Source organism: Hyperoodon ampullatus (genome assembly GCF_949752795.1).
Source record: "Hyperoodon ampullatus genome assembly, chromosome: 5".
Classification (NCBI taxonomy): Eukaryota; Metazoa; Chordata; class Mammalia; order Artiodactyla; family Ziphiidae; genus Hyperoodon; species Hyperoodon ampullatus.
In genome coordinates this window covers 77,617,825-77,642,926 of record NC_136918.1, presented here as the reverse complement: position 1 = coordinate 77,642,926, position 25,102 = coordinate 77,617,825, and the positions used below count along the sequence as shown (strand labels likewise).

General features: G+C 34.8%; 1 protein-coding gene across 1 annotated transcript in view; it reads left to right on the top strand.

Annotated features, from left to right (window-relative positions):
• The window catches only part of NPHP3 (nephrocystin 3), a gene marked incomplete at both ends in the record, with an annotated part of 42,422 nt that extends 18,344 nt beyond the window's left edge, over positions 1–24,078 (top strand). The window contains 17 exons of the mRNA XM_079704616.1: positions 75–218; positions 704–801; positions 1,851–1,953; positions 2,376–2,458; positions 3,865–4,003; positions 6,065–6,229; positions 13,105–13,199; positions 13,774–13,896; positions 15,291–15,480; positions 15,633–15,874; positions 16,873–16,948; positions 18,159–18,286; positions 19,173–19,413; positions 22,234–22,359; positions 22,939–23,054; positions 23,641–23,817; positions 24,009–24,078. Coding sequence (XP_079560742.1) covers positions 75–218; positions 704–801; positions 1,851–1,953; positions 2,376–2,458; positions 3,865–4,003; positions 6,065–6,229; positions 13,105–13,199; positions 13,774–13,896; positions 15,291–15,480; positions 15,633–15,874; positions 16,873–16,948; positions 18,159–18,286; positions 19,173–19,413; positions 22,234–22,359; positions 22,939–23,054; positions 23,641–23,817; positions 24,009–24,078 — 2,316 coding nt within the window. The remainder of the gene's footprint in view (positions 1–74; positions 219–703; positions 802–1,850; positions 1,954–2,375; positions 2,459–3,864; positions 4,004–6,064; positions 6,230–13,104; positions 13,200–13,773; positions 13,897–15,290; positions 15,481–15,632; positions 15,875–16,872; positions 16,949–18,158; positions 18,287–19,172; positions 19,414–22,233; positions 22,360–22,938; positions 23,055–23,640; positions 23,818–24,008) is intronic.
• Between the last annotated feature and the right edge of the window lie 1,024 nt (positions 24,079–25,102).

The following is a 25,102-nucleotide window of genomic DNA, read 5'->3' as shown; positions in this document are numbered from 1 at the left end:
TGCAGACAGAAATAGTTCTTACCAGTTGTGATACAGTGTAGCTACTTTAATTTGCGTGTGTTCTCACCTTGTAGTTGATGCAGCATTCTTGGTCAGTATCTGCTCTGACATTGGATCCTGCTAAGCTTCTGGAAGAATTTCCACATTGGCTGGAAAAACTCTCTGCCCGTCATCAAGGCAGCATCATCATCATTATTGATTCTATAGATCAAATTCAGGTATGTTTTCACTTTTTAACCTATTGATATACTCAGAAAGAGACAAAAATAGTAGTAGTGACTATGGCAAACATTTAAATCATATGTTTGTGAGAAGAAAATGTTGATGTTGTTTCTTTTATTTCTGCTTAATTTCTAGAGAGGAAGCATGTGGATAAAAATATATATATATATATATGCCAGTAGATGCTAGTATCTTATTGGGAAGGACCAACTGTATTTTCACAATTAGCAAATATTGTTCATTTTGACATGGTTTTAGGGCCTTGACATTTCCTTACATGCCCAGAATTCAGATCAGTGATAGTAGTGTTTTGCCACTCGTTCTTCTAATATTCTGAGATAAATCATCCAAAAAATAAGATTTTATCCTTAATAATAATGAGAAATTTAATGAGAATTTCATTTTACTTGGGGAGCTGTTATTGGGTTGCTTTTGAAATATTTTGAATTAATAGATGGAATTTTGTTTTTAAATTTTTAAGCAAGTTGAAAAACACATGAAATGGCTGATAGATCCACTGCCAGTGAATGTAAGAGTAATTGTTTCTGTGAATGTGGAAACATGCCCTCCAGCATGGAGGTAAGTGCTAAATTTAATTCTTTCAGATTACATGAAACTTTTAAAGTATAAACAAAGAAAGGTTTTTGATATGTCATATTTTTCATATGATGTCAGTGAGGATGGGGAGAAGTGGACTAATTCAAGAAAAGGATGCAATCTATATGATTTGGTGGGAGGTTAGATCAGAGATGTGAGAAAGAAAGCTAGGATAGCTCCCAGGTTTCTGGCTTGAGAAATTAAGTAAACTGTGGTTCCATGAACTGAGATGGGAAACACAAAGGATGGGCAGGTTTGTGGAGCAAAGGTCATGACTTTTGTCTTTGGACATGGTTTGTTTGAGTTGCCGATTGTAGCTCCAATTGGTGATGTCTAGTAGGCAGTTAAATTTATGGGTGAGGAAAATGGGGAAGGCTGGGCTAGGAAAAATAGACCAGACACCTGTGGTCCTGAAATGCAAGCTCACCTTAACAGTCCTCAAAAAGGGATGCAGTGGTTGAGTTCTGTAAGGCAGTGTTTCTTGACCTATTTTTGCCTCCCCACCCTAGGAGCCCTTTAGTGATTTTCTTCCTAATCACCTGCCAAGAAGTGTTAATACCGTACATACATCATATATCGATTCATGAATATAAACAGATATGTGTGTATATTTGTGCTTTATGCATAAAGAGAGTAAGATTTCCCCTCCCCAACAAACAATTTTCACCACCCCATTGAGAATGGATGTTGTAGGGTGTAAATTCTAATTGGATTACAAGTAACCTGTGGACGAAGACTGTCTGACACTATTCCTCACAGGCACTAATACCTGTGTTGTTTTACTGATGGTATAGAACACAGAACTGGAAATGTTATATACTTCGTGTATAAGCTGTTTATAACAGTGTTTGTTGTGATTAATTGCTAAAAAATTAAATACTATTAATATGATTAACAGAGATTAATTTTATTTTATGAAGGCAGTATAAAGATTTAATTCTTGTAATGGACTTTGACTTGTCTTGTGGGTAGATTACAGCTTTGTTGTATTATTAAAAGAGAATTTCATTTTTCTTTTCTTTAAATAAAAGGTTGTGGCCTACACTTCATCTTGACCCTTTAAATCCGAAAGATGCAAAATCTATTATAATCGCAGAATGCCACTCTGTAGACATTAAACTGAGTAAAGAGCAGGTAAGTACTTTTAATTTTGCTACTTTCTATTACTCTCTATAGCTTTCCTTATAAAAACACCTTATATGAGACTTAAAATTCTATATAGTACTCTATATGGTTCTAAGGAAAATTGGAACTTAGTAATAATTACTTTCTTAAATGCATTTACTCTTAAACTAATAACAGATATAGAAGAAGCAATAAAAAAGACTTTGGTCTTAAGGTTTACTGTATTATATTAAGCAGTATTTTAAAAGCAAAAAAGCATTTGCATGTTGACAGCATCTGTGGTTCAGTACCACACGGCAGTGATGCCGCTGATGAGGTGGCAGGAACCGTGTTATTTCTGCAGGGATATTTGTTGATGGCTTGGTTGTAAAGACCACTTAATTCCAGGGTGGTTTTGTGTTTCTGTTTTGTTTTTTGGTAAACTGGTGCAGGAGAAGAAGCTAGAACGACACTGTCGTTCTGCTACAACCTGCAATGCCCTTTATGTCACTCTTTTCGGCAAAATGATTGCATGGTAAGTGGTGGTTATTTTATGTCATCTTCAGCATGTTTGTGTTTGCTGCAGAACGCTTCTTCACTGTGTGAAACTGAAAACTGATCATTATGACAATCTTGGGCCACTAAGATTCTGTTTATTCTAACAGTGATACTAACTACCGTGAGAATGTGACCTATGACTGAAGATTGCTGCTAGTCCTTGAATATCAGAACTTGTTGGGTATATCTGTCTGGTTTTCATCACAATAACCTTCTCCTGACTGGAGGTTGCAAAAGAAGGCCATCTTTGACCTCAATTTGGGGCCCACCCAGGAGTGCTCATTGTCGCCTCCTTGAGGCCTCTAGCTTTGAGAAAGTGAGGAGACAACTAAGGCATAAAAATGTTATTTCAGGTGTTTTTCACTATCAGTAGGTAGGTATGTAGGTAGGAAGTTTTAATTGTCTCTCTTCCCACGTCCTGATAAACCTTTCATCTTACAATTGGTCTTCTATTTTAGAAATCCATTCATAATTTGCCTTTAGATAAGCAGTAGAGAGTTTTACTACTTTTACTTCTTCAGTACAGCCTCACCTGCTTTGTCTGTTCGCAACCAGAGGTAAAAAAGATCAACACTTGTTTTGGTATTCATCACAGTAGGTTGTAATCCTAGCACAACTCATATTCTAGACACTAAATCTAGTACTCTTGTCTCCTAATTCCACATTCTCACCTGAAGCACGAAAAAAATCTTCTGAAACTTTGAATTGTCCATGATATTTGATATTTTCACTGTCCCCAGAGTTGTGGCGGTACATCTGTGAACATCAGTGGCTTGCATAAGTACAGTTCAAGAGTCATGCATTTCATAATAGTTATTGAAATTACCTCTTTTAAGAGGGACTATGGAACCATTTTTTTTGTTTTTTCCCTATTCTTTGCATATCTATGTATTTAAAAAAGAAACTACCGGTAAATATTGTGTAATATTTTAAAACAAACCCCATTTACTGATTTTCTTTAGCCTGATGTTTTCCAAATTCTGGTTCTATTTTTTAAAATTTAATTTGCATGGCTAACTAATAATACTTATTTATAATTATTTTCCTGCTTCCTGTACGTAGGCGGCATGCCTCTAGGTGATAAGAACTATGTCTTACTCATTTTTATGTTTCATAATGTATAGTAGTTACTTGACACATAGTTAAGTCCCAGCATATGTTTATTGAATTGAATTAAATGGTAATACATTAAAATAACTGTGATGACTCTAGCAGCCCCATAAAACTAATGTTTTCCTGTGTCATGTTTTATTTAATTCCTGTTGTTATCAGTTAAACAGTACAAAGCATAGAGGTAAAATAGAGCACTGTTTTTATTTACCCCAAATTTTTCACAGATGTTGGCAGACTGTAAGAAATTAAATCTGTTCTCAATTCCAACAGTGCTGGGAGAGCAAGCAATTTAGATAAAATCCTTCTTCAGTGTTTCCAGTGTCAAGATACTGTTTCATTATATAGACTTGTTCTTCGATCTATCCAGGAGTCCATGACAAATGATATGGATAAAGAACTAATGAAACAGGTAAAGTGTAATAAACTTATAAAGGGAAGATTATTTTGCCTTGTTTGTATTTGTGTGTGAATTGAAGTAAACAATAAATCCTTGTAATGCTAAATATGTTTTGAGAATATACTATACCCACTACCATAGTGTGCTGTGGCCAGAAGTGATATCTCAGGGAATTTGCATTTTCCTGATTATCATGGAGATTTTTCATCTTTTCATGCTTCTTGGTTATTCTTGTTTCCTCTTAGGTGAATTGCTTGTTCAGTTCCTTTACCCATTTTTCAATGGCGTTGACTTTTTCTTGTTGATCTGTTAGGAGTTTTTAAATGTTCTACATATTGAATACAAATCCTTTGTTATAGAGTTTGCAAATCAGTGTCTTTTTCCTGTTCTTGTCTTTTAACTTTATGGTGTCATTATACAAAGTTTTATTTTAATGAAGTCAGATTTATCAACAGTTTCTTTCATGGCTTATGCCTGTTGTATCTTATTTTTTATAATCCTTTGCTATCATAGAAGTATTCTTATATTTTTTTCCCTTCAAAATATTTTATAATTTTGTTCTTCATGTGTGAGTCCTTAACTCATATGGTATATTTTTATTTATTGTGTGAGGAAGGAATCTACTTCTTTTTTTTTTTTTTGGCTACGCGACTTGTGGGATCTTAATTCCCTGACCAGGGATTGAACCTGGGCCATGGCAGGGAATTCCCAGGAACCTACTTCTCAATCTTTTAAAATACAGCTAGTTAATTGTTCATTTTACTTAATACATCTTTTCTACTGATTTGGAATGCCATCTGTCAAGTATCAAGCTCACATATAAACAAGAGTCTTTTTCTAGGCTGTTCGTTCCAATTTACTATTCCTTGTCAATACCACTGTCTTAACTATTAGAACTTTAAAGTAAGCTTTGATATTTGGTTAGGCAAACCCCCTCTTAATATTTTCCACAGTTGTCTTGGCTCATTTCCCACATGTATTTTTAGAATTGGCTCAGCAAGTGCTATGGAAACTCAATATGCAATTTTAATTGTAGTTGCATTGGATTTAGAGGCTAAGTTGGGGGAAATTATCATATAAGTCTTCTCCTTCATGGAAAGCTAAATAGCTCTCCATTTATTTAGTCATCTTCTTGAATGATGATTATCAATAACATTTTATCTTCTTCCCCATAAAAGTCTTAAACATCTTTTGTTAAAATTTGTTTCTAAGGACTCTATAGTTAAAATAACATTTTAAATTTTTTGTTTCTGGTTATTCAATTTAATTTTTGGAAATTTACTAGCAACCTTGCGGAACTCTTATAGTTTTAACCTGGATCCATTTTTATGTCAATTTCTCAGGTTGGGGGTTCCCCTGGGTTTGACTTTTCATTCTGCCTCTAAGCCCACAGTCTTCTGTCTGTTGGCTGTTTCCCTCAGGCACTCCGTCACTAAGGGGACAGCCTTTGAAAGGTCCCTGTGTTGGAAAGCATTCTATCATAGTTCCAGCTCCTTGCTTCACAGAGCTTAAAGGCTCCCCTTCCATCCCGACTGTGGGTGTGAAAACCCAAGCTAAGTTACGGGAGTGCTGCTTATCCTCTCTCCCCACTTCACCCAGGGACAGCAGCTCCAGCACTTAGCCCTCTAGCTTTCAGTTTCCTATTTATTCGGGATACTTGGGGGATTTCCCTTTTTTTCTGCAGGTTCAGTTGTGCTTTTGGAAATGTTTTGTTACATGTTATCTGACATTAACAGGCATTTGTAGTAGGAGGACTGTTTTCTTCCACCATCTTCCCAGAATCAGGACTCTGTCATTAGTTTTAATAATACATTTCCTGCAGTTTTAATTTTCACTAAACTTTTTCTGTATGTGTGTTATCTTTGGTGTGCTAGACTTTATATGTACACTATCTTATTAGTGCCTTTTGGAAAGTGTGTTTTATTTTAAGAAATCTGTTTCTTGGTTTATTAAATCACTTGAATGATAAATTCAAATAAGTTAATAAGTTTAAAAGAATTGTGGAAATTTTAATGGCTGTTAGTTACTAATAGAAGTGCTTTATAATCATTGTTAATTCTTTTTTCTCCCTAGATTCTCTGCCTTGTAAATGTTAGTCACAATGGTGTGAGTGAATCAGAATTGATGGAACTCTATCCTGAGCTATCCTGGGCTGTCTTGACCTCCCTTATTCACAGTTTACACAAAATGTGTTTGTTGACTTATGGTTGTGGTTTGCTCAAGTTTCAACATCTACAGGTAAATGTTATCTTAATAAGGTTTTTTCACTTATTGAAATGTCCACATATCATCGCATATGTATTATGCTATATAATACCACATCATTTGAAATATTTCAATTATAAGACAAAATTGAAATCTCAAATTTGGCATTACAAAAATTTTTTCCAGTGATTTTAGGTTAGATACAAAATTTGGCTAATATTATTCTTATGAAGTAAGTACTTTTATGAAATGGCTATTACTTTATTTTTTTTTTTTTTTTATTTTTTTTTTTTTTTTTGTGTGGTACGCGGGCCTCTCACCGTTGTGGCCTCTCCCGTTGCGGAGCACAGGCTCCGGACGCGCAGGCTCAGCAGCCATGGCTCACGGGCCCAGCCGCTCCGCGGCATATGGGATCCTCCCAGACCGGGGCACGAACCCGTATCCCCTGCATCGGCAGGCGGACTCTCAACCACTGCGCCACCAGGGAGGCCCAAAATGGCTATTACTTTAAAAGGTAGTTTTTTCAATTTTATATTTCATTGAATTGCTGGTATATTATATATGTTTTAAGAACTTGGCTCTGTAAGTCACTCTGCCTCAGTTCACAGCCCAGCTCTTCACAGCTTAATGTAACCTTGGGCAAGTTCTCTGAGCCTTGGGCAGATGTTTGCAGCTTACCTGAGGGGTTGTAAAGATAATTAATTGAGGTGGTGAATAATTAATTGATCCTGGTGAGGTCCTAGACATGATGTCTAGCACGTAGTAAAAAATGACTAATATAACTTTTTTTTCCCCATATACTAGTTTGCATCTGCTAATACCAAACTCCTGATCCTTCCCTCCCCCACCCCCCTTCCCCTTGGAAACCACAAATCTGTTTTCTGTGTCTGTGAATCTGTTTCTGTTTCACAGATATGTTCATTTTTGTCATATTTTAGATCCCACATACAGTATTTGTCTTTCTCTCTCTGACTTACTTCACTTAGTATGATAATCACTAGGTCCATCCATGCTGCAAATGACATTATTTCATTCTTTTTCATGAATGTCCATCTGTCAATGGACATTTAGATTTTTTCCATGTCTTGGCTATAGTAAATAGTGCTATTGTGAACATAGGGGTGCATATATCTTTTTGAATTATAGTTTTGTCTAGAAATATTCCTAGGAGTGAGATTGCTGGATCATATGATAATTCTATTTTTAGTTTTTTAAGGAATCTCCATACTGTTTTCTATAGTAGCTGCACCAACTTACATTCTCACCAACAGTGTAGGAGGGTTCCCTTTTCTCCACACCCTCTCCAGCATTTGTTATTTGTAGACTTTTTAATGATGGCCATCTGACTCATGTGAGGTGGTACCTCATTGTAGTTTGATTTGCATTTCTCTCATAGTTAACGATGATGAGATAATTTCATGTGCCTATTGGTTATCTGTATGTCTTCTTTGGAGAAATGTCTATTTAGGTCTTCCACCCATTTTTTGATTCTGTTTTTTTGTTATTGAGTTGTATGAGCTGTTTGTATATTTTGGAAATTAAGCCCTTGTTGGTCACATCATTGGCAAATATTTTCTCCCAGTCTATAGGTTGTCTTTTTGGTTTTTTTATGGTTTTCTTTGCTGTACAGAAGCTTGTAAGTTTGATTAGGTCTTGTTTGTTTATTTTTGCTTTTATTTCTATTGCCTTGGGAGACTGACCTAAGAAAACATTGGTACGATTTATGTCAGAGAATGTCTTGCCTATGTTCTCTTCCAGGAGTTTTATGGTATCATGTCTTTTATATTTAAATCTTTAAGCCATTTTGAGTTTATTTTTGTGTATGGTGTGAGGATGTGTTCTAACTTCACTGACTTACATTGTGGCTGTCCAACTTCTACAACACCACTTGCTGAAGAGACTGTCTTTTCCCCATTGTATGTTCTTGCCTCCTTTGTTGAAGATTAATTGACAGTGGGTGTCTGGGTTTATTTCTGGGCTCTCTATTCTGTTCCAATGGTTCATATGTCTGTTTTTGTGCCAATACCATGCTTTTGATTGCTATAGCTTTGTAGTATTGTCTGATGTCTGGGAGGGTTTGTTCTTTTTCCTAAGGATTGCTTTGGCAATTCTGGGTCTTTTATGGTTCCATATACATTTTAGAATTACTTGTTCTAGTTCTTTGAAAAATGTCATGGGTAATTTGATTAGGATCACATTAAATATGTAGATTGCTTTTGGTAGTATGGCCATTTTAACAATATTAATTCTTCCAATCCAAGAGCATGGGATATCTTTCCATTTCTTTGAATCATCTTCAGTTTCCTTTATTAATGTTTTGTAGTTCTCAGCATAAAAGTCTTTCACCTCTTGGGTCAGGTTTATTCCTCCATATTTTATTTTTTTGGATGTGATTTTAAAAGGGATTGTTTGGGGTTTTTTTTTACATTCCCTTTCTGATGTTTCATTATTAGTGTAAAGAAATGCAATGGATTTCTGTATGTTAATCTTGTATCCTGCTACCTTACTGAATTTGTTCATCAGTTCTAGTAGTTTTTGTGTGGAGTCTTTAAGGTTTTCTATATGTAGTATCATGTCATCTGCATATAATGACAATTTTAACTCTACCCTACCAATTTAAATACCTTTTACTTTTTTTCTTGTCTGACTTCTGTGGCTAGGACTTCCAATAGTATGTTGAAGAGAAGTGGTGAGAGTGGTCATCCTTGTCTTTCAGATTTTAGCGGGAAAGCTTTTATCTTTTCACCATTGAGTATTATATTGGCTGTTGGTTTGTCATAAATAGCTTTTATTATGTTGAAATATGTTCCCTCTATACCCACTTTGGTAAGAGTTTTTATCATGATTGGATATTGAATTTTCTCAAATGCTTTTTCTGCATCTATTGAGATGATCATGTGATGTTTGTCTTTTCTTTTGTTGATGTGGTGTATCATATTGATTGATTTGCGTATGTTGAACCATCCTTGTGACCCTGGGATGAATCCAACTTGATTGAGGTATATGATCTTTTTTATGTGTTGTTGGATTCAGTTTGTTAATATTTTGTTGAGAATTTTTGCATCTATATTCATCAAAGATATTGACCTATAATTTTCTTTTTTAGTAGTGTCTTTGTCTGGTTTTCATATCAGGGTGATGGTGGCTTCACAGAGTGTCGTTGGGAGTGTTCCTTCCTCTTCAGTCTTTTAGAAGAGTTTGAGAAGGACAGGTATAAGTTCTTCCTTGTACATTCAGTAGAATTCCCCTGTGAAGCCATCTGACCCTGGACTTTTGTTTGTAGGGAGTTTTTAAATTACAGATTCTATTTCACTTCTAGTTATCAGTCTGTTCAAGTTACCTGTTTCTTCTTGATTCAGTTTTAATGGGCTGTATGTTTCTAGAAAGTTGTCCATTTCTTCTAGGTTGTTGAATTTGTTGGCATGAATTGTTCATAGTATTCTCTTACGGCCTTGCAACAAAAAATATTAAACCCACACAGCCTACCCAGGGATGCTGCCATGTAAAAATAGCCCTCCAAGACCACAGTAGATAATTGTTTCTCCTAAACTCATAGAGCAAGAGAAATATAAGTAAAATGAATCAGAGGAACCACTCCTAATTAAAAGATCAAGAGAATTCCTCTGAAAGAACAAACAATGAAACAGACCTCTTCAGTCTAATAGACACTGAGTTCAAAAAGGAGATAATGAAAATACTGAAGGAATTAAGAAGGACTATTGATAGAAATACAGACTACTGTAAAAAGGAGCTAGAAACTATAGGGAAGAGCCAAGAAAAATTAGAAAATTCACTTGCTGAAATGAAAACTGAGCTAAAGACAATGAATAGCAGAATGAATAATGCAGAAGAATGAATAAGTGATCTGGAAGATAGAATAATGGAAATCACCCTATCAGAACAGCAGACAGAAAGCCAAATGAAAAAAAAAATGAAAGCAATATAAGAGACCTATGGGATAATATAAAGTGTGCCAATCTATGCATAATAGGGATCCCAGAAGTAGAAGAAAGAGAAAAGGGGATTGAAGAAATTATGGCTGAAAACTTCCCAAACCTAAAGAAGGAAAGAGGTATCCAGGTTCAGGAAGCACAGAGGGTCCCAAACAAGATAAACCCAAACAGACCTACACCAAGACATATTATAATAAAAATGGCAAAAGTTAAAGAGAGGATTCTAAAGGCAGCAAGAGAAAAACAAAGAGTTGATTACAAGGGAACCCCCATAAGGCTATCAGCTGATTTCTCTACAGGAGTGTTGCAAGCCAGAAGGGAGTGACAAGATATATTCAAAGTTCTGAAAGGGAAAAACCTGAAACCTAGGAAATTCCACCCACCAAGATTATCATTTACAATAGAAGGAGAGATAAAGAATTTTTCAGACAAGCAAAAACTAAACCTATACTAAAGGAAATATTGAAAGATCTTATCTAAATAGAAAAGAAGTAAGAATCTAGGGAAGAGAAAACCACAATTGGAAAGTAAATCACTTAAATAAGCCAGTACACAGATTAAAAAAAAAATTTCTGTGAGAGTGATGATTCACAGAATCACACATGAACCACAATGAACAGCAAAAGGACAAACATGAAGATGTAAAAGAGGACATCAGAATCATAAAATGTGGGAGAAGAGCATAAGAAAATGTAGATTTTTTTCTAGAATGTGTTTGAGCCTATGTAACTACCAGTCTAAGGCAAGTAGATACAGGAAGGGGTTAACGTACTTGAAAAACAGGGTAACCATAAATCAAAAACATACAATAGATTCACAAAAACCAAAAAGAAGAGAACGTAAGCATAATACAAAAGAAAACCATCAAACCATGAAAGGAAAAACAAAAAGAAAAAGAGACAAAGAAGAAATATAAAATCAATGGGAAAACAAGGTTTAAAATGGCAATAAATACATATCTATCAATAATTACCTCAGCTGTCAATGGACTAGATGCTCCAGTCAAAAGACACAGTGGCAGATTGGAGAAAAAAACAAGAGCTGACAATATGCTGCCTACATGAGACCCATTTTAGGGCAAAGGACACACATAGATTGAAAGTGAGGGGATGGAAAAAGATATTTCATGCAAATGGAAATAACAAGAAAGTGGGGTTGCAATACTCATATCAGACAAAATAGACTTTAAAACAAAGGCTATAAAGAAAGATAAAGAAGGACACTATATAATGATATAAGGATCAATACAAGGAGAGGATATTACACTCATCAACATATATGCACCCAATATAGGAGCACCCAAATACATAAAATAAATACTAACAGACACAACAGGAGAAATTGATGAGAATACAATAATGGTAGGAGATTTTAACACCCTACTCACATCAATGGACAGATCTTTGAGACAGAAAATCAATAAGGCAACAGAGATCCTAAATGATTCAATAGAACAGTTAGACTTAATTGATATTTTCAAGACATTACATCCCAAATAAAGCAGAATACACATTCTTTTCAAGTGCACATGGAACATTCTCTAGGATTGACCACATACTAGGGCACAAAACAAGTCTCAACAAATATAAAAGTATAGAAATTATTTCAAGCATCTTTTCTGACCACAATGTCATGAAACTAGAAATCAACCACAGAAAAAGAAATGAGAAAAAAAAACACAATTACATGGAGACTAAGCAACATACTACTGAAAAACCAGTGGGTCAATGATGAAATCAATGAAGAAATTTAAAAATACCTTGAGGCAAATGACAATGAAAACACAACCATACCAAATCTATGGGATGCAGCAAAAGCAGTTCTAAGAGGGAAGTTCATAGAGATAAGAAAAATCTCAAATAAACAACCTAACCCACCACCTAAAAGAATTAGAAATAGAACAAACAAAACCTAAAGTCAGCAGAAGGAAGGAGATAATAAAGATCAGAGAGGAAATAAATAAAATAGAGATTTAAAAAACAATAGAAGAAATCAATAATACCAAGAACTGGTTCTTTGAAAGGGTAAACAAAATTAACAAACCTCGGGACTTCCCTGGTGGCACAGTGGTTAAGAATCCACCTGCCAATGCAGGGGACACAGGTTCAAGCCCTGGTCCGGGGAGATCCCACGTGCCGCAGAGCAACTAAGCCCCTGTGCCACAGTGACTGAGCCTGCACTCTAGAGCCCGTGAGCCACAACTACTGAGCCCACATGCCACAACTACTGAAGCCTGTGTACCTAGAACCCGTGCTCCACAACAAGAGAAGCCACTGCAGTGAGAAGCCCACACACTGCCACGAAGAGTAGCCCCCACTCACCACAACTAGAGAAAGCCCGCGTGCAGCAACGAACACCCATGCAGCCAAAAATATAAATAAGTAAGTAAGTAAGTAAGTAAGTAAGTAAATTTAAAACATTGGCAAACCTCTGGCCAGAGTCACCAAGAAGAAAAGAGAAAAGACCCAAATAAACAAAACAAGAAATGAAAGAGGAGAAATCACAACAAATACCACAGAAATACCAATATAATTCTTATCATCTGCAATGCCATGGTTGATTTATACATGTAAACAAATATAAATGAAGTCTTTCATTTGAGTATGCTGTGTTATATATGCAGGTGTGGAATGTTTGTAATTTCACAGGCTTATCTTTCTCCTTTATTGTATATCACTTAAATATAATTTGCTCTTTTTAGTACTTTTGCAAAACACATTTCAGATTTTTAATGTATTCACCAGAAGTTTGAATTGAATTATATTTTGAGTTCTTACAGGAATTCTCATGTCAGTTTATCACATAAATATATACCAAATTTTAAAGTATTCTAATGCTCTTTCTATTATACAACTATAAAATTGAAATAATTGTAAATTTCTTTTTACAAATTCATTGTTAGATTGTACAGTGACTTACAGAAAATAGACTAATGTTTTTTCTTTTTCTCCATAGGCTTGGGAAACAGTGAGACTAGAGTACATGGAAGGTCCCACCATTATTTCTTCATATAGGCAAAAGCTAACCAACCATTTCACCATGCAGCTAAGGTATTGTAGATGTCCATGTTGTTTTTCTGTAGCTTCTGCAACACGCTCTACCTCCGTGTCCTTATTTCTCTTTCTTGCGTAACTTAATGTATAAAAATTTCCTTATTATTTTAAAAGGTTAAGTCCTCTCCTATTCTGTTAATGCCAAAAGAACAAAAGATGTTTATGTAAGTCAGTCTTTTAATATTATGCTGAAGATTTAAACTTAAGTGATATCAATGAAGGATCATTTTATTATTTTTATTTTATTCTAGTTAAATAGTTTAAGTAGTTTAAAAATATGTGTGTGTCTGTTTATATCTGTGTGTGTATATTTGGGTCTATTGATTTTTTTTTAATAGTTCAATTTTAGGAAAATAAACTTTAGTTTGGTCAGTGGTCCTGACCACTTTATTTTCATAGTTAGATTGGTCAAGTTTCTGATTTTGACCTAGTTTTCTCAGCATTAGTTTATACTCAGAGTCAGGGATATATCTCAAATGTCTCTCTCCTCCTTTAGCATTTGTCTGTAGCCTTTTGAAGTGATCTCATTGTAGCAATGTATTATTGAATGTTGTCCCGTCTCTTCTAATAGTCAGGACCGAGTGACTTGGAGGAGTGCAGATGAACTGCCTTGGCTATTCCAGCAGCAGGGAAGTAAACAGAAGCTGCACGATTGCCTTCTTAACCTCTTTGTGTCTCAAAACCTGTATAAAAGGTAAGAAACTTATTTGTAGGACACCTTTTCCTAGGAAAAACAGATTTAAACAGTTCTTCAGTGTAACAAAGAAAAATGGCATTCTTCATTTAAAAATTTGTCCAGTTTCAGTGGTAACTGAAGTATGAAACAGTGTGGGAGAAATTTTAATACAGTTTGCAAATTGCCAAAACATCTACTTTTTCCAAGACGTAAACAAGAAAGATAGAGTATTGCAGTTTTTCATAAAATCAGACCTGGAATACTCTTGAGATAGCTTTGTATCTTAATCTTTCACTGAAGCAGGTTTAAATCCAGACCACCCAGAGAGGCAGTTAATGATGTCTGCCTCTCAGGGTATTCAAATATTTCAAAGTATAGCCTTCAAAACAGACTCTGGGCTCAACAGAGAATCTGACTGGTGTCAGAATTTAAAGAAAGGATTACCCTTTTTCATAAATGTCTTTTTTTTTTAAGTTTTTATTTTGTCTTTTTGGCTGTGCCCTATGGCATGTGGGATCTTGTTTCCCCAACTAGGGATTGAACCCTTGCCCCCTGCGGTGGAAGCACTGAGTCTTAACCACTGGACCACCAGGGAAGTCCTTCATAAATGTCTTATTGTCTCTCCTGGTGTGTTTGAATTTGCCTCCGGCAGAACCACATTTTTATGAGACAACCTTCTGACCTCTAAGCCCTACCAGGGGGTTTTTCTGTCTCACCTGGAAATTTACTCACTTCTCATAATTTAGAGGCATAATTTGTTTTGCTTCTTAGAGAACTCTCTCAGATTTCTTTGTTGCACCTTATAGATTATTTCTGATCTCCATCCCAGTTTTTCATGATTTCATTTGAAATCAGATTCATCCTTTTAGTTTACCAGCTCTCCCATCCTACTTAATACCATCAATAGATGAATAAGCTTACTTTTATCATTCAATTCCTTGATGAAAATACAAAGCAGATATTCTGACAGTTTGCCTGTGTTTCATTAATTTCTTCTGTTCTGATTTCTATCATTTAAAATAATTTTTGGGTGAACTCAGCAGTTGACTGCATATCATGAAATGTCTAAACAGGCTTATGATAGGTTTCCATTGGTGAGTAACCATAATGATATTAATGGTAGCAGCCAACACTATGGAGTACTTGCTACAGGCCATAATCTCCTTACAGTAACACCTGAGGCAGGTGGTGTTGGTGTGCCCCTTCTGCAGATGAGGATGATGAGGTGTAAGAGAACACACAGCTAGGCTGCTATGGACTCAGATGGCAGTCCCAGTCTACACCCTTACTTCACTACACTGGACTAGCCTACTAATAAACTATCAATAGCTTGATATGAATTGTGGCATCTTCACTCAATAGTGGGGTTTAAAGTTTCTTTTTCATTAAATTACTGTTGTTTGTTGCAACAGAGGACACTTTGCTGAGTTGCTGAGTTACTGGCAGTTTGTTGGCAAAGACAAAAGCGCGATGGCAGCAGAATACTTTGATTCATTGAAGCAGTATGAGAAAAACTGTGAAGGCGAGGAGAGCATGATTTGCTTAGCTGACCTTTATGAAACCCTGGGGCGATTTCTCAAGGATCTAGGCCTTCTCAGTCAGGTAACTTCAACAGGGAGTTAGAGACTGTGTGGGTTTTCATGTTTACTCTTCTCTCCTTCCTAGGAGTTAATGCAGCTTTTATTTGTTGTGCTAATCAGATCTTACAGCATTTCACTCACTTTAATTGGCCTTTAACCTTTTTCTTCCCCCAGGCTGTGGTGCCTTTGCAGAGGTCTCTAGAAATTCGAGAAACAGCTTTAGATCCAGATCACCCACAAGTAGCTCAGTCCCTCCACCAACTAGCGAGTGTGTATGTGCAGTGGAAGAAGTTTGGCAATGCTGAACAACTATATAAACAGGCATTGGAAATCTCAGAAAATGCCTATGGTGCGGACCATCCACATATTGCTCGCGAACTTGAAGCACTTGCAACTTTGTACCAGAAACAAAATAAGTAAGATTTCAATTGGTAATTCTCTGGTTTTATGACAGGGAGTTACAGTTCTTAATGTACTTATGTGGGAGGCTTTGTTTCGTGGCTGTGTATTTTTCCATATCCCATATTTTCCTTATCCTATATTCTTTTGAATCCACCATGTTCAAATATTATTCTTGGTCTGGGGGGTGAACAAAAAATTAGAACTACAAGATTCATCTCTATTTCAAGATGTGCAAAGGATAGAGCATGGACTTTGGAGTCATATAGTTAGGTTTGAAACCGGGCTTCTTCGCTAACTCTAATATTGAGTGTACTACCAATACAGGGGGCAGCAAACTGTTGCCCACGTGCCAAGTCCAGAAGGTCCCCTGTTTGGGACGTAGAGTTGTAGTGTAACACAGCCACATTTTTTTCATTTACATATTGTCTGTGGTTGTTTCCATGCTTCAACAGCAGTTTTGTAGTTGCAACAGAGACCATGGGACCCACAAAGCCTAAAATGTTTACTATCTAGTCCTTTACAGAAGAAGTTTGCTGATCCCTAGTATAATAAGCCCTCCGAATGATATCTCTTCCTGTATCTGAAATCATTTGTTTTGCTCAATCAGAAGTGATACATATTGGAATTTTTTCTTTTAACCAGAAGTATTGTTTCACACAGATTTTGTGTGATTTTCACATTTCTATTTGACAAAAAATTAACCTGTGTGGAAGCTGATATAGCAAACTAAAGTTTTGGATTTTCATTTAGTTAGATCACCCTTTAGAGATTCAAAATGAGTTTAATCAGTTAAAAACAGTTAAATGTCAGCTACTTGGGGGACTAGATTTGTTTTGTTAGATTTTGTTTTATGAAAGTTTTTGTTAAAGATTTTAAATTCCATATGACTATCACTTCTAGAAATAATGCTGTATTTAATTAGCCAAAAAAACTTTACACTGGTGGTTTCATTTCACTGAAGTATGACACTTTGGACATATGTTTCTTTCATTTGACTTTTTTTTTTTTTAAGATATGAACAAGCTGAACATTTTAGAATAAAATCTTTTAAAATTCGTCAGAAAGCTACAAGGAGAAAAGGCAACTTGGTAATGCAGATTTCTTTTGTGTTGTGTTTTGAACAAAAAGGAAAAGAACATCTCTGAATATCATAATGTAGATGCATAAATCTCACATATTTAAGAACTTTAGATTTTAAAGTGACTTCTATGGAAGTACTGATTAACATTTTCTTATTTATAATACATGTTTAAATATTAGTATCACTGAGAAGTACAAATTAGTAGACTTTTAAAAAGTGGAACTATGTATTGTGATAATCGTTTTACACTACATACGTATCATCATGTTTTACACTTTAAACTTACACAATGTTATATGTCAATTATATCTCAATAAATCTGGGGAATTTTTTTTTTTAAGTAGAACTATTCAGTTAATTTAAAGTTAATTAAGATTTTAGAAGATGGACTTAAAAGCTGTTTCAATTCTTTAAAGGGTTGGAAAACAGAATAAAAGAAATTTAGTAAACATTTTATGTTAGATTCAAATGCCAAGAAATAATTGCCCTTGAGTGCAAAAAATTTTTCATTTTTCTAAGTTGCTAATAAAATCTAAATATAGCATATTTGTTTGTTTTAACTTAAAATGCTATGTGCAATTTTTTTAATTGAAATATATTTGACATCTAACATTGTGTAAATTTAAGATGTACAACATGCATATCTGATGAATTTATATATTGTAATATGATTATTACCATAGCATTAGCTAACACCTCTGTCACATCACATAATTATCATTTCTTTTTTGTGGTGGGAATAATTAAGATCTAGTCTCTTAGCAAGTCTGATGATTTTAATACAGTATTTTTGCTTATATTTGCTATGCTGTACATTTGAGCTCCAGGACTTATTTGTCTTCTAGTTGCAAGTGCTATGTGCAATTTTAAGTACCCGATATTTAAATGTTTAGTAATAGGGTTAATAAATATATACATGTTAATTCTGTTTCCTAATCTTCTTGAAGTACTTTGGGATTCAGTTCATTTTGCTAAAATAATCTCATAATTATTTTCACAAAATAGTTTTTTAATGAATTTAAGAATGTGATGCTACATGGAAGTATATATATTTTCATAAATCATTAGATTAATTCAGTATGATACTTAAGGTAATTGTAATCTACTTTAAAGGGAAAAAAAGGAGAAAGGATTTTTTCAGAACCTTAGTATATTGCTTCAGAATCAAAGATAGCACTTACTTGGTGATTGTTGTGAATTTCTTGTGTTTGCTGCAGTATGGATTTGCCCTTTTACGTAGACGGGCCCTACAGTTAGAAGAGCTCACGTTAGGTAAGGATACACCTGACAATGCTCGGACCCTCAATGAACTGGGTGTGCTCTACTATCTTCAGAACAACCTGGAGTGAGTACCATGGTGTTAATAATGAAAACGGGTATCAATTTTGTCTCTTAGATACAAAGCTGTTTTACATTTCTATCAAGGTAAGCTAGAAAAAAATTGATAGAAACCATGCCAAATTTCATGTATGATATGTTATAAACATGGCCACACTTAACAAAGACCATGACATTTTCTCCACTGTTTCCTTTCACATTGTTTCTTTAGTAACTAAAAAGTTATTCTCTAGCTTTCCTAGTATGTTTTATATGTTTATGAAAAGTGAGTTTGTGTAGATATTGTACATAAGATCTCACATAAGAACAGATTTGGGACTAAAGAATGTAGATGGCTGCTAGTTTTATTCTTCAGTTTATTTGAGCATAAAGACTCACAAAGGCATTAATATTTGTGACAAAGAGGTGTTTTTGGACTTCTTTTTATGTCAGAAAAATATAACAAATTTGACACTTTGGATACCAGAAATACACAACAAATATTTAGCCCACTTCACAAAGGGTTCTTTTATTAAAAATTAATTAGTACTACAAAGGGAGAAAGAAAGAATACCAAAATGTTTTGAGTTTGGCCTAGTAATTTTTAAAGATATAAAAAATTTGTTTTGGAAACTATTTATGGGTTTGTCTTTTAGAAGTGAAGTGGAGAATTGAGACAATTGTCCAGATACTTTAGGCTTTCACACTATCAGGAAAGCATTTTTAGTTTTTGGAAAAGGGCAGGAAGAGATGAGGGGGTGAGAAAGAGGGGGAGAGGATTTTGAGCTGAATCCTTTATTTTAACTATCTTGGATTTAAGAATAAAAGTGCTTCAGTTCTCCACCTAACTATGGCTAGGGATTCTCACTTCTAGAGAATAAATTGTTTAAACCATTTGTGGCTTTTGTTCATAGAACAGCTGACCAGTTTCTGAAGCGTTCCTTGGAGATGAGGGAGCGAGTTCTAGGACCAGATCACCCTGACTGTGCCCAGTCTTTGAATAATCTGGCGGCTCTATGCAATGAAAAGAAACAGTATGATAAAGCAGAAGAACTGTATGAAAGAGCCTTAGACATTCGGAGACGAGCATTAGCTCCTGATCACCCTTCTTTGGCTTATACAGTGAAGCATCTTGCAGTCTTGTATAAGAAAATGGTAAGTAATCCTTGGCATGCCTACATGTGTTTTATAATATACCAATTAAGCCATAATTGTTATTAGCAAAATAATTTATCTTCTGATGGATAGATTATTTCTATGAGCTTTTAAATCATATTGACTTAATTTTTTAACAAGTAGCTGAGTAGAACATTTAAAAATATTTCATCAAAGACGACACAAACAGATGGAGAGATATACCATGTACTTGGATGGGAAGAATCAATACTGTGAAAATGACTGTACTACCCAAAGCAATCTACAGATTCAATGCAATCCCTATCAAATTACCAATGGCATTTTTCACAGAATTAGAATAAAAAATTTTACAATTTGTATGGAGACACAAAGGACCCTGAATAACCAAAGCAATCTTGAGAAAGAAAACCAGAGCTGGAGAAATCAGGCTCCCTGACTTCAGACTATACTACAAAGCTACAGTAATCAGGACAGTATGATACTGCCACAAAAACAGAAATATAGATCAACGGAACAGAATAGAAAACCCAGAGATAAACCTACACACCTATGGACACCTAATCTATGACAAAGGAGGCAAGAATATACAATGGAGAAAAGACAGCCTCTTCAATAAGTGGTGCTGGGAAAACTGGACAGCTACATGTAAAAGAATGAAATTAGAACACTCCCTTACACCATACACAAAAAGAAACTCAAAATGGATTAAAGACCTAAATGTAAGGCCAGACACTATAGAACTCTTAGAGGAAAACATAGTCAGAACATTCTTTGACGTAAATCGCAGCAAGACCTTTTATGATCCGCCTCCTAGATTAATGAAAATAAAAACAAAAATAAGCAAATCGGACCTGGTTAAACTTAAAAGCTTTTGCACAGCAAAGGAAACCATAAAAAAACAAAAAGACAACCCTCAGAATGGAAGAAAATATTTGCAAACAAAGCAAGTGACAAGGAATTAATCTCCAAAATATACAGATAGCTCATGCAGCTCAATAACAAAAGAACAAACAACCCAATAAAAAAATGGACAGAAGACCTAAATAGACATTTCTCCAAAGAAGCCATACAGATGGCCAACAAGCACATGAAAAGATGCTCAGCATCACTAATTATTAGAGAAATGCATACCAAAACTACAATGAGGCATCACCTCACACAGGTCAGAATGGCCATCATCAAAGAATCTACAAACAACAAATGCTAGAGAGGGTGTGGAGAAAAGGGAACCCTCTTGCACTGTTGGTGAGAATGTAAATTGATACAGCCTCTATGGAGAACAGTATGGAGGTTCCTTAAAAAACTAAAAAGACAACTACCATGTGACCCAGCAATCCCACTCCTGGGCATATCTCCAGAGCAAACCATAATTCGAAAGGAGGCATGCACCCCGATGTTCATTGCAGTACTATTTACAATAGCCAGGACACAGAAGCAACCTAAATGCCCATCAACAGAGGAATGGGTAAAAAAGATGTGGTACATATATACAATGGAATATTACTCGGCCATAAAAAAGAATGAAATAGTGCCATTTGTAGAGATGTGGATGGACCTAGAGATTGTCATACAGAGTGAAGTAAGTTGGAAAGAGAAAAACAAATATCGTATAATACCGCTTTTATGGGGAATCTAGAAAAATGGTACAGATGAACTTACTGGCAAAGCAGAAATAGAGGCACAGATGTAGAGAATAAATTTATGGTTACCAAGGGGGAAAGGGGAGGGTGGGACAAATTGGGAGATTGGGATTGACATATATACACTACTATGTATAAAATAGGTAACTAATGAGAACCTACTGTTTAGCACAGAGAACCCTACTGAGTGATCTGTGGTGACCTAAATGGGAAGGAAGTCTAAAAAAGAGGGGATACATGTATATGTATAACTGATTCACTTTGCTGTACAGCAGAAACTAACACAACATTGTAAAGCAACTATACTCCAATAAAAATTAATTTAAAAAAATAAATAAAAATATTATTTCAGACTTAACTGGTTTAGTTTTTAAAAATACATTCTAAATACAAATGCATCTGTCAGCACCCTAATTAGAACTTATTCTTCTATTACATTTCAGAAGTTCTAAAATTCAACCAGGATTAGGTTTGCTGTGTTAAGCTACCAGAAACATATCAAATCACCCAATTGTTAGGGCTGAAGGAGGAGTCTCTTGTAGCTGGTTAAATGACCATTTTAATTTCATTCTTTCTTTTCTTTGCTTGCAATTAAATGTAACCATTCTTTACCATAGGGTTCTAGCCTGAGTGATATGTGGAGTGTTTATAGCTGTTCTCAAAAAAAAAAAAAAAAAGAAGAAAGAGAAGCAGAGAAGTCTGCTTTCATTTAGCACAGTTACAGAGTTAGACTGTATTTAGACTTTGTTTGTGGGACCCTTGCTGGTCCTCCTGGTAGTGAAGTTGATGTTTTAGTATGAAGGATCCATAGTTGCTATTTCTGCCTAACTTTCAAATAAAAAAGAAAGAATAATCTGGAAAGGATTTGGTGGAAAACAAGTTTTTTTTTTGATGCTATCTCTAAATTATGTATAGTAGCAACATACTTTTTACTTCATCAGAAATAGTAATAATGGATGATCCTAAAGGACTTTCTGAGTTATCAAAGAAAATGTTTTCATATTCAATGTAGCTGTACTTACATGTTCTATTAGATGTCAGTTATCTATAAACTTAACCATTAAACTGGGAGGAAATGCTTCTGAACTTTTTTCCTCAAAATTACTTTTTAATATAAAATTGTATTTATGGAACAAGCTCTGATCAGAAAGTATTTATTGCTTTAATATTTTTGTTAGATTTCACTTTTGTTTTTTAGGGGAAACTTGACAAAGCTGTACCTTTGTATGAGCTGGCTGTTGAAATCCGGCAGAAATCCTTTGGCCCAAAGCATCCTAGTGTAGCTACTGCCTTGGTGAACTTAGCTGTTCTTTATAGCCAAATGGTAAGTTCCCACACTGTAATTCTTTATAAGTGAATGGTTTTACCGTATGAAATATAGGTAAACATGTATTAGATATGGCACAGTAAAAATAATTAAAGGACATTTAAGGTTATCTACTAATGTTCCCTTTAATACTTGAGAAATTATTGAAGTTATATTTGTAGGATAGTCCCCTCCTCTTAGTGTAAAACACTGAGTGTTTAGTTCATTGCATAGGCTTAGTTTTTTTTAAATTCTGGAGACTCCCTACATCTCTATATCTAATATTGTTCTTAAGCTCTATCATTTGCCTGTGATGAGTGAAAAACAGGTATGGTACCCTGTGGACAAAAACAGGTTTGTGCTTATATAATTGGATTAATGTCATTGGTTACCAAGCCGAGTCTAAAACTGAAGTTTCTGACTTTTTATTATACTGCTTCTCCCATTATTATTCCTAAATTAATCTGTTTATCCACATCTTGTAGGAGGATACTAACTTTTTAAAAGTACTTACCCAAGTAGCTTAGTCTAGAATACCTTAATAGTAATTTCAGAAATGCAGTGTGTTCAAGTGAGCATTGTTTCTTTTTTAATAAGAAAAAACACATTGAGGCCTTGCCGTTATATGAAAGAGCATTAAAGATATATGAAGACAGCCTGGGTCGGATGCATCCTCGAGTTGGAGAAACATTAAAAAATTTAGCTGTGCTTAGGTAAGAATTTTTCACTTTCCTCATGCAGCCAAAATCCCTTTTAAAACATCTTTGACTCATCATAGAGCACCACAAAATATTTATTGCTGATATGCTTTTTATTGTAGTGGGAGGGGTTGTTTTGGGTTGATCTATATACTTCAAGAGATACTGAAGTAATATCCAGAGTGGAATGAAGGTGACATGATCTATTTTGTAGAGGAGTATATCACAGCAAATAGAGAAGGACAGTTTACATTTGCAGCTAACTGGCTCTAGGGTAATCTGGGCAATTTGCTGTCCTCACAGCTGATTTACCATTAAGTACATGTTGATTTTTGCATTATGTTTATCTCAGGATACTAAATTCCCTTAGCAGTTTCACTGCATCCATTACAACGTAGTCTTAATGGTGCCCCTATGAGACACTTAACAGCACAAGACAGAAAGGAGAAGAGTTTGGGTATTCTGTTTTATTGGTCTGCCTGAATGAATGCACTGGAAAAAAAGAGCAATTATTAACAACTTGTTTTTCTGTATCCTATAAGATCATCTAGAATTGTTAAAAGGTTATATTCTCATTTTGAGATTTTTTTTGGTCTCAAAGCTATGAAGAAGGGGATTTCGAAAAAGCTGCTGAACTATACAGAAGGGCAATGGAAATAAAAGAAGCAGAAACGTCTCTTTTGGGTGGAAAAGCTCCTTCCCAACATTCATCAAGTGGAGATACGGTTAGCTTAAAAACAACCCATTCTCCTAATGTTTTCCTTCATCAAGGACAAAGGTAATAGCAGCAACTGCAATTCATTGCAAATGCAACTTAGTATAAAATAATTAAGAAACATTTGGAACATTAGAATTTAAAACTTATAAAAATAGTTTTTAAGAAAACTTATTTTGTGTGATTTAACTGATATTTGTATGAAATTGTATTGGACTACATTGAAGTTTGAGTCATGATTGTTTTTATTTTAGTTCTTTAAAAGAATTAATTTTCCTATTGTGTGGGAACCAAGGGTGTAGAAACATTAGAATCCTAAGATGACATGAAGAATTGATCATGGAGAGTAGACTGGTCTCTGTTCTACGAGAGCTGTCAAAGCAGCTAAGACAAGCGGTTCAAGAATTCCGTGATTCTTCTCCTCTCTCGTTACTTTAGCCTCATCATTCCTCATCTTGCTTTTCAGCAGCAGTCTGGCCCAGTTCTCTACCTCAAAGAAAAGTTTCAAGGAGTAAAGGGATAATGTTGACGGAAAGTATGAATTGTTTTCTGTAAAACGAACTAGTAATAGGAATCTCTGCTACATCTTTTTTATTCTACCTTTTCATTCAGCAGATTGGGCCAAGCCCTCTGCTTTCTGTGCTGTCTACACTGTATATTGTTTTTACTGTGTAGAATGTACCTGCACAATCTGAAGTCATTAATGCAGTAACAGGTCAAGCTCTTTGGCATTCTTTGACCTTTCCCAAAATATGGACATGACCTTCTTTCTTAAATGGCCAAATCTATGTCTTCATTTATCTTGGACTCAAATTAGTTGGCCATTTTATACTGAAAATTAAATATTTTTATAGATTTTATAAATATTGCCAATTTGGGATAATGTTTTGTACAATTTATGTATTTATATATAAATAAAATCTTCAACTTTAATACTTGTAAGATTCCAACATGTATTAATTGTAAAGGTGAAAGATGTAATAACCATATTTCACTGTTTTAGAATAAAAGTGGAATTTCAAGTTTTTTCCCACTCCAGTTTATATTGGGTTGGCCAAAAGTTTCATTCGTTTTTTTCCGTAAGATGGATCTAATAGCACTTAGTTGTCTTTAACTTCATTTGTAACAACGTTGTTAGATTGTATGTGACAGCTATCATATCAGTATGCATTTTAAAAAAGATTTATCAAAATTGGTTAATTTTTGTGTAGCCATTTTAATATTGAAGATGGAAGAAAAAAAGCAACATTTTCAGCATATTATGCTTTATTATTTCAAGAAAGGTAAAAACACAACCAAAACGCAAAAAGGATTTGTGCAGTGTATGGAGAAGGTGCTGTGACTGTTT